Here is a 10,178-nt window from a genome sequence, read left to right as displayed (position 1 = left end):
AGAAGCTGAGGTGCAACCGTGTCCACCTGGGACTGCACCCCTTCCCTGCCCACCCACTGCGGGCCGCGCCAGGCGCTCGTTGTACCAGCCGCCTTCCCCCGCGCCCCCACATGGGCTCATCCACGTCCACTGCGCTCTCCTCCACCCTAGGTTCCCCCAACCTCCCCGGTTTCTCTCCCTCTGGGCACACAGGGCCTCCTTCCGCTGGGGATTGTTTTGCGAGTTACAGGAGCTTCTTTCCTCCTTTCTCTCGTTCTGGTCCCATATTTTTTGTTCTGATGGAAACTGCAGACAAGGCTGTGCAGAAACGGTCCCTCCTGCCCTCTGGTGGAGCCATGAGGGAGGGGCTGGGGTGGCCTGCACCTGCACCTGCCAGCCTGGGTGGGCGGGGTCACCAGAGGGCGGGGTCGCCCGCACCTGCCCAGCCCAGGTAGGCGGTGCAGGAGGGGCTGTAGGCTTCCACCTGGAACAAGCACCTGCTGGCAGCACTGGGGTCAACACCCACCTCTGCACAGTCTCTAGTCGCACTGACAGAGACTTGCCTTTCCTACCACGTTGGGTTGCTCTGGGGTCTCACACTTCCAGGCCCTCCTGGGCTGCCTGGTGGAGTAGCGTCCCCCACACAGCTGCCATCCATCTGCCCCCCTCTCCCCTCCATGGCCACCATCCACCTGCCCCCCACCCCTCCGTGGCTGCCGAACACCTGTCCCCACTCCCGCCAGCCTGGAACCACATCTGAACTCCAAGAATCTCCTGGGACTTGCTCGAGATGCCCAGAGGCCCACGTCACCCTGATGCAGAGTCCAAGCTTCCCTGGCCACAGGCAGCCCTCTAGCCCCTCCCTGCCCTCACCTCCATTTCCGGCAGGGCCTCCACCTGCTTGCCCCCCACTTCCTACCCTCAGCACCGCAGCCTCCAGCATCCATGCAGGAGTCACAGCTTCCTGCTGCCCCAAGACTGAAGTCCCTGCCTGGTCCTGACCCCACTTGGGGCCCCTCCCACCCTCAGGCTGTCCCTCTGCCTCAGGGCCTTTGCTTCTGCAGCTGCTGGTGCCTAGAAGCCCCCTACAGGCCCACTGACCCTCTCTGTCCTCTGCCATCTGGATGCAGCTTCCCCCACGTTCGTGTGGGTCCTGGCCGATGCTGCCCGACATGCAGAAGGCTGACGGCTCACTGCTGTGCACAAGCATCTCGGTCACAAGGTCAGGGCACCATCACCGTTCGGGGCCATGGGGGGCTGGGATCCCTCTTGGCATTGACAGGCTTCGGGAAACTGCTCTGAGGTGTGACACAGAGTCTGAAGCCCCGGGGCCTGTGCTCTGCTGACCACGCGGCCCAGGCTCCCTTAGCCACCGGTTCTCACCGCACCCCGTGCCCCCGGGGAGCAGTAACTACCACGCTGCCTCTCTGGCTTTGTCCGTCCTGGGCATTTCCTGTACGTTATCACCCAACACGTGACCTGACCGCGTGGCCCGTTTTCACGGCTGTTAGGACCTCATTCCCTGGGATGCACAGACCACCGCTGCCCACTCACCAGGGGCTGAGACCCAGCGTCTCCACATTTGGCCTGCAGTGAACGTGGGGACCCAAGGTCTCTGGGCCGCGGCTCCAGGAGTGGGATCACCGGGTTGGCACCTGCCCACTCCTGGCAGCCATGCAGGGCAGCCCCAGGGCCTCATGCCTGTTCTCCCACCCATGGCCGTAGGGCGCGGTAAGGGCTAGAACAAGGGATCCCCACAGTGCCAGCTCCCTGTAGATCCCACCCCTCCAGGAATCATGACTTCAGCACAGCAGCATCATGCCCTCGTTCTGAATGTCCCTACAGATTCACACCTTCTCTGCAAACTCGCCTGTTTCGTCACTTCTCTTGACTGATTCAAGTGACGCTGGGTCTCAGCCCCTGGTGAGTGGGCAGCGGTGGTCTGTGCATCCCAGGGAATGAGGTCCTAACAGCCGTGAAAACGGGCCACGCGGTCAGGTTCCTTGGCCACCTGCATCTGCTTTGGGGTGAGATGAGAACACTCACAGGGAGGGAGGACCGGGCACCTCTCCCACTGTCCCGCTTTTACAAGACACAGGAGACTCCACCGTACTAGGTTTTATACAATTTATTTTTCTACCAACAAGATCATACAAAGACAAGGAAGCTATAAAACCACCGTGGAACCCACTTTGATCGGCTGCACTCGGTCCCACGCAGTCGTGTGGAAAGGGGTGCATGGACGCAGCTGCACCCTCACTCTGCAGCCGCCTACGCCGTGCAAACAGGGGCTGGGGTCATGGGAGGTCCTGCTATGTGGTGGCTCTTCTCCAGCCCGTGTGAACGTGCTGTACCTCATGGGGTCCTGGGGACACACCTCTGCCCAACACAGCATGTGACCCGTGTGCCAGGGAGGTGGGTTTGCCACTTTGCTGCTGTGGAACCACGGCGGGCAGGAGTACGTACGCCCCAAGCCCAGACATGGCTGTTTGGCACACACTCTGGCTGGTGGTCACTCTGGACCCTCTGTGCTGCCCAACCATGCCTCAGGGACATCGGGACACACACACACACACACACACGCTTGGTCTGTTCCCTGACCTGAAATCTGTGGACCTGGTTGACTTGCTTGGGGGCCCCAGGGAGCCTGAGAGCCAATGGGCTCATTCACAGACACCCTCATTATTACCAAAACTCCCCAGGTGCTTAAATAAATAAATACGCCGCACAGACAGTGAGCCACGTCACCACAACCCACAGCGGTGTGACCAGGTCAGTCCATGGACCATCGAAACGCATCCTCTGGTCCCCTCTGCTGGCAGGAGGGTACAGGCACGCAAGCGACGCCTCACCAACCCAGAGCCGCTGGGGCCCCTCTCCACAGAGCCTGGTGTGTGGGAACCGGAGGCCACGGGATCCCCCAGAATGTGCCCACCTGGGAGGACCACACCGTGTGCCCGAAGAACCAGGGTTCCCTTTTTACACATTCCCACGCTGGGCAGGCATGCTGACCAAGGCCACCCATCGTGCGTGGACGGCGCTCCTTGGCCTCAATCCACAGGAACACAAACAGGGACATTACAGGGATGTTACAGGGACAGGTGCACAGGAGGCTGACCGAGGGATGGAGGCCCTCGGCCACCTTCCTGAACAGACCCCTGTGGCCCAAGGTGACCTTCATTCAGTCCAGGCGTGGTTTCTCCTGAGCGTCCCAGGTGGGGAAGAACTGAAATGTAACCACGACAACCAGGTGGGTCCGAGGAATCCACAGCCTGAGCGCTCTGGTCCAGTGCCACCCAGGTCACGCAGGGTGCTGAGGGTATCTGCACCTCCCCTCCCCATGGGGAACCTTGGCAGCTGCGTGCTGGCTCTCGGCCTGGAGAGGAGGGCTAGGACGTGTGGCCCAACCCCCAGCTCACCCTGTGGGCTCCCGGGTGGCCGTGTCAGGAGTAGATGGTGACCACCTCCCGGCCGCTGCCCCTGACCAGCAAGACCCTGTCGAGCCCCTCAGTCAGGACCTCCAGGAACTCCATGTCTGGGGTGGCTGAGTTAAGGACACAGCTGGTTGCACCTGAGTCCCAGGCAGAGGAAGGCCAGTACGCAGGACCAGGGGCCCATGGCACAGCCTGAGGCGTCAACCCAGCCTCCCATGCTCCTGAGGGTCCCCACAGCCTGACCGGGAACCGAGGAGCCCCGCCCTCACTCTGGAGCACGGGGCACAGACGGATGAGTCCACCAAGAACCCACACAGGCCGGAGTCCCTGTCTGGTCACCAACCGAACAGAGTCCTCAGGCTCATGGAGATCAAGGCTTGAAGCCCAAGGGCCGCCTGCTGCCCTTCCTAGTGCCAGAGGGGACAGCCCCTGAGTCCCCTCATAGGACAGTGGACACATGGCTAGAGGTGTGACTCCAGCTCGGGGGGGCTGACCTGCACATCACGAGGTCAGGCCTGGCACCTGTGCTGTGGCTCATCCAGGACAAACAGGAATATGCGGTGCGCCCTTGTCCCAAGGCAGATGCCCAGCATGGGAGGTGGCCAGGCAGGTGCTCAGAGCAGCCCCAGATTCATCCCAGGCCCGCAGCTCCTCGGTGCACAGGGTCTGGGTCACGGATGCGTTCACCCACCTCTTAGACTCGTTGCTCCTACCTCCTGCATGTCCCCAGTGCTTCACTGAGGGCCCAAGCCACCCGGGACACCTGGCAGTGGACAGCTTCCTCGCAGCTGCGGACAACCACCCCCCCCCCCCGGCCCAAGCAGGGGCTGCTCACCTGGACTCCCCTGGACGCTTTCTGGGCACTCAGGCCAGGTGGGGCCACATCGGCTCAGCCGGGGGTGGAGGCTCTGGTCCTGGCCCAAGGGCCCCCCACTGCTCCCGCCCCCACCCAGAATCCCGAGTAACAGGGAGGCCTCTGAGGGGCACAGCAGGCAGCCCATGGAAAGGATACAGTTCTCATCACCCTGCCGGTTTTTGGGGGGGCCTGGCATGTTCAGCAGGACCAGCTGTGCACCCTGGGACTTGCTGAGGACGACGCCATTCAGCTTCACGGCCGTGTGCATCCTCCTGACGTTGGACTGGTTCCTGCGGGGAGAAGACCACTTGGCGATCCACCCACAGCCCTGTGTGCCCGGCTCAGTCCCAGACAGACACACCAGGATTCTGATGGTGTCACCTCCCCGAAGTGCACCAACAGGGACGTTACCAGCAGTGACAAAGCTGTGGTCTCCACAGTTCTAGACGGGCTGTCTCTAGAGCCTCCAAGCTTCTACATCTATGCGTGGCCCCAGGGAACAGCACAGTGCTGGGCGTGGAAGGCGCTCACACACATATGGGCTCTAACCCCACCCCACCCAAAAGCCTCAGTGTCTCGGCCCAGCCCTGCTCTACACGCGGCCTTGAGATATAGCCCTGCTCCCTTGAGATAGGCTCGAGAGCACATGCAGCAGCACCTCGCTGGTCCTGACTTGGGCTGGGTGCCAGGACACCTCAGGGATGGCGTGGAGGAGAGGCCCGGGCCCTGCCCCGCCTGCATGCTGCTACTCCCAGTGGACGGCAGGAGGACAACCCAGGCCCTGCACCTCATCCTCACCAACCACCCAGTTCTGCGCATGCCCACCGAGTGGGGCAGAGCGTCCATGGGGCGCTTGGACAGTCCTCTGAGTCCCAGGCACAGTGCTCCCCCCCCTTCAGTGCGTCCTGGTGCTCAGGCACCCGTAGGGCCTGGTCCTCTCTACCCTGTGTGCGCCTGGTGTCCACAGGTCCCTGGATACCCCCTGCACTCAGGCGTGCACCGGGTGTCCACAGGTCCCCGGGTACCACGCCATGTTCCGGGAAGCACACTCAGGAGACACCGCATGCTCCAAGACGTCCGTGCCCCCCACTCCACCATGGAGAACCCCAGGAATTCTGTGAATTCCCGAGTCACACCTGCACAGTGGAATCCGCAGGCAGCAGCCTGGCAGTGCCGGGAACAGGTCACCATGCCCCAGACTGGAGGGGCAGGCGGGCCGATGGTCGGTGTAAGGCCCGCAGCGGCCACATCCAGGCCACGCCCGGTCACCCGCTCTGCCTTGGAGCCAAATAGCTCCGATCACAACCACCAATTCCCAGGAGGAAAACAGGGAGCCGGCCCCTCTTTCCATCCCATTTCGCCTGATAAAATTATAGACTGGGCATCTGGCACAGCGCAATCAGGGCCCTTCCATTACGAGAACTGTGAGTTAGCTGCCCGGACGAGACCACAATTACCCGTGCTCGGGGACGGCAGCCACTCCAGAAATGAGTAATACTCAAGGATGCCTTACAGCTCGAAGTCAAAAAACACATATAATCTTTAAATCAGGGGTTTGGGTCTGGCGGGAAGGGCCCCTGGCTCCAGGGCGACGTGCGTCCTGGAGGTCACAGGGGCACAGACAGGGACAGTGTGGCCTCATGTCTCCAGGAAGCCAACAGAAACCTGTCTTTGTTCCCAACCTTGGGCCGTAAATCCACAGAACAAGAGATCCTGTCACACACGTGCTGAATGTGGCGGTCGGCCACCCAGGGGCGGTGGGAAGGGGGCAGTGGTGTGTCCGCAGCCAGCACCACAAGGGCAAAACGGAGGTTCTGGTCCCTCGGCTCCTGCAGGCCACACGTCGAGGGCGACGGGCCTAGCAGATGTGCTCCTGCACACGAATGCCCCGGACGGCCAGCCACCCCCCAAAGCGTGCCTGCCACTGGGGACAGGCCGACCTAACCCATGATGGGTGCCCACATGCGCCCCTGGGGACGGGTTCAGCAGGCCCTCGCTCCACAGAGCATCTTAGGGAAGAAACCCTCGTCCTGCTTTTGGGGTTTTCATTGACCTGGGGCTCATGTCTAGTTTACAGGAACTAGAGCAACAGTCGAGTCCCTGTGTCCCCCCTGCCCTCCCCACAGATTCCCTGACCTGTCTACACACTTCACTCCCTCCATGGACCAATGTCTGCCTTCTTCTGCGGCGTGTGAACGGGGCCCTGGGGGCTGCAGGAGGAAGGGCTGCCCCCAGCCTCACCGCTGTGCCACGAGGACCGCCCTGGCTGCAGGGGACAGGCCGGCAGGGGGCACGCAGCAGCAACCCCAGGCAGATCCCACTCCTGCCCGTCTGGCTACCCCCCAGCGCCAGAGTATGCACGGGGTCCGTCCACACCCCTCCCACGACCAGGCCAGCAGTGTCGTGAGGTGAAGAGCTCCCGGGGCTGGGGAGCAACAGGGCACCTGTCCCCACAGAGCAGGGGACGGGACTCCAGGGGTGTGGATGGATCAGCTAAGAGCTACCAAAGCACCTGCTCCTTGGCACCAGAGCAGCTCAGGGAGCGCCCTCCCCATGCCGTGGTCCTCGTGCTCCTTGGAAGACGAAACCTCGGGTGCACACCCTGAGCCGCCTGGACACGGGAGCCACAGCAGCCGCCAGACTCCGCTCACGCGTGGGCACAAGCACACAGACACGCACACGGCTGCACACGTGGGGACACATGCACACACGGTTCACAGGGGCAGCATGTACCAAGCATGCAAGGCTACAGATCTAAGAAGCGTCCTAAGTAAAACAAGAGCACTTACAGGTTTCCCCATTCTCTACATGGGAGAGAAAATACAAAGAACGGGTTACTTCAAGAGCCAAAAGGACAAAGGCTTATTGAAATGGTCACTGGGCATGCCCCGGCCACCCTCCCCGGCCCACCTGGTCCTCCTCCTCCATCAGGGCTGAGCCCTGTGTCCTCGCCCCCACCCGCACCGCCCAAGGCCTCAGGGCTTCGCCCCTTCCTGGAGACCCTGGGCACGACGCCTCTGGGCCCAGCGGCACACCCCACCACAGACAGGGGCTCCCCGCCCAGCACCATAGGCAGAAGCCGGCTCTTGTGTTGTGGGCAGCCTACACAGTCAGTGGGGTCCCAGCAGGGGGTCTGCAGCCCCCAACAAGCCCTGACCTCTAGCTGCTAGGACCCAGCAAAAACACAGATGCCCGGATCCACGTGCACGGAGACAGTGACCCTTAGGCCTGCGTCTGCAGGTGCATGTGCAGCCCTGTCACAGCTGGCGAAGGGGTTGGGCCGTCTGGCCAGGACGTGCCCCATAGGGGCCACGTGGACACTCACGGCTTCAGGCTGAAGAGATCTTTGAACCCGGACACACCCGGCTCCTTGTTCTTGTACTTCTCTGCGATCAGCTTCTCCTTGGTCCAGGTCATCTGCACCTTGTCTGGCGTGGACGGGGCTTGGGTCCTGGTGGCTACCACGGAATGGGCTGCAGTGTTTCTGTCATGGATCAGCTGGGCCTGGCCAGACAGCAGGGCAAGGACAAGCCCCACCGAGTGACCACAGGCCTCCAGACGCTCCCGAGATGAATCGGGTGCAGACGAGACGCTGGGGCGCTGGGGCCCCAGGGCCAGCCCTCCCTCACCCCCTGCTGGCCTCCTCCTCCCGCCCCAGCTCTGAGGGCCCTGGAGAACACCCCAGACTCCATGTGAGCACGAGGGGGTGTCCACACCTGGAAGTCTCTGCACTCCACATGGCTCCACACACGCGGCCGCTCCCAACCACTCACCCATTCGTCCCTCACTCATTCGTCCCTCGGTTGCCCATCCACCCATCTGTCACCACCCACCCAGCCCTCTCCTCATTGCCTACAGCAGAGTCAGGGAGCCTGAGTTCCTGGGGCAAGAAGAAGAGCCCTGGAGTTTGCGGAGGGGCAGGTGCAGGGTGAGGAAGCTAGTGTCACCCTTTGCACAGGACAGATGGCTGTGATTGACCCCCAGAGGGTGCTGGGCCTGAAGGGACCGGTGAGGCTCAGGGCAGAGCCTAGGGTGGCTGAGAAGCCACAGGGTGACCTGAGGGGAGGTCAGAGCAGAGCCCGCAGGATGGGTCAACACGATGGCCCTCAGAGACTCTCGGTGGCTCCTGGCTGGACAAGGCAGGGGCTAGAGGGAGGAGGCCAGTTGGAGGCCCCGTGATGATTCGGACAGGGGACAACACAAGCAGGGGCGGGATGGCAGGCAGACCCACGTGGGGTGGGGACACGGAGCCCTGACCCCAGCCTGGGTGTGGGCCATGGGGGCAAAACCATGCCAGGCAGCTGCTCAGAAAGCCAGGCAGGGGGTGATGGCTCCAGTGACCGCCAGGACCGGTCCTGTGGGTCAGGTGGGTGTGCAGGGGCCAGGCCAGCACGGTGCAGCTGGACCTGGCTGGTCCCCCCTCCGAGGGGCTGTTCCTGCTGTGGGTGCGCCTGCCCGCTGCCCATCCCACATACGCACCTCTCTCTCCCGCTCCGTCTTGGAAAGCTGCATCTGCTTCAGCATCTGGGACCTCTGCTCCATCATCAGTGTCTTCTCGTACGTGAATGCCGATATGTCATTTTCAACCTAGGAAGTCCGGAAAGTGTGGAGGTGAACACGTGGCTCAGGGGCTGTGCGCTTCCACTAATGTGGCTCTGAGTGTCTGAGCACGGAGCTGTGACAGCAGCGGGTGCCCCCTCTGCTCACGTGGCGTGTGTGTTTCCCATGAGCACGAGCAGATGACCTCGTGGTGGAACCCGCATCTGCTCATGGGCCCGGGAGACAGCCCCTGGGGGAACGCCATGCCAACTACGTGCCCTTTCCTGCACGAGGGGGCGCCCACAGCTTGCAGGCGCTGTCTTCTGCACAGGGTGTGCCGAGCTTGCCTGCTGACCGCAGGGCCAGGATCTCCTCCGGCCCCCAGCCTGAGCCTCAGCGGGTGGCCCTGCATCCTCCCGCCTGTCCAGGGTGGGGTCCGTGTCTCACTCTCAGGACCTAAGTGGGTAGCGCCCTGTGACCCTTGGTGGAGCTCTGGGCTCCCGCCGCCCAGCGCTGCCATCAGCCCCGCTCACGGCTCCCACAAGCAGGATCCCATCCTACAAGTGTAGGTTTTGATGTCGTTTCTGTCCATCCACCTCGCTAAAATCTATTTTCTTGGATTTTCTAGATACATAAGTCGTGTGATCTGTAGAAGTGTATCCCTGCCTCCAGCTTCCCGGGAAGGGAGATGAGAGTGGGCAGCCGAGCCTGCTTCCTGCTGACCTCGGGGACACTCACGGAGCCTAGCTGTCGGCTGGGGAATCTGACCAAATGTGTACTGACTCTGACTCCCCCAGCGCTTGTGATAAAACCTCCAAGTATGCTCGTGTTACAGACACATCTTCACGACAACCCCCAGACCCCTCCTGCTCACAGGTCTGGCTCCTACTCGGACTGGCCTCTGAGCCGCGCTGACCAGGAGCATCCCTCCCCGTCAGTGACCCTGACTTCAGGCTGTCGACGCTGGCCTCTCCTCTGGCAGAGGGGCTCCCTGCCTCCTGACGATGGCACCTGGGGCCCCGGCTGTCCGCAGGGCGCCCTTGCTGTGCAGGGGGGCCAGGCACAGGGATGAGGCTAGCCCAGCCAACAGCCCAGAAGCAGAGCGTGAGCGCAGGGAGCCTGCCCACCTCTGATGGAAGGATAGGCTAAGGGGTTCCGGCTGCAGTCTGCTCGCGGCTGGGGGCATGGGGGTGTGAGGCAGGGCAGCAGGTGTCTCACAAAGGAGACACGATCGCGTCCCAACACCGCTCCCGACAAAGCAGAATGTGCGATTACGATCGCAATCAGGCAGGGCTGTGGGTTCCGCCCATGACATTGTCAGACGTGCCGCACCAACTGCGTCCTCGAGAAACCGAGCGACGTTAGCAGCT

The 10,178-nt window shown here is 62.5% G+C and overlaps 1 protein-coding gene across 5 annotated transcripts in view; it reads right to left on the bottom strand.

The window, feature by feature from the left end:
- Nucleotides 1-2,092: 2,092 nt before the first annotated feature.
- SLC12A7 (solute carrier family 12 member 7) overlaps nt 2,093-10,178 on the bottom strand; it is a 37,263-nt gene continuing 29,177 nt past the window's right edge. For 3 of the 5 annotated variants that reach the window (XM_077879660.1, XM_077879662.1, XM_077879663.1), the window contains exons 21-24: nt 8,749-8,856; nt 7,595-7,773; nt 4,426-4,559; nt 2,093-3,514 (exon numbers count right to left, since the gene is read on the bottom strand). In XM_077879660.1, coding sequence (XP_077735786.1) covers nt 3,423-3,514; nt 4,426-4,559; nt 7,595-7,773; nt 8,749-8,856 — 513 coding nt within the window. In that variant the 3' untranslated portion in view covers nt 2,093-3,422. Of the gene's footprint in view, nt 3,515-4,425; nt 4,560-7,575; nt 7,774-8,748; nt 8,857-10,178 lie in introns of those variants that run through there. The other 2 variants (XM_077879661.1, XM_077879664.1) reach the window with 2 other exon arrangements.

Source organism: Canis aureus, chromosome 31, assembly GCF_053574225.1.
Source record: "Canis aureus isolate CA01 chromosome 31, VMU_Caureus_v.1.0, whole genome shotgun sequence".
Lineage (NCBI taxonomy): Eukaryota > Metazoa > Chordata > Mammalia > Carnivora > Canidae > Canis > Canis aureus.
This window is presented reverse-complemented; position numbering and strand designations above follow the sequence as displayed.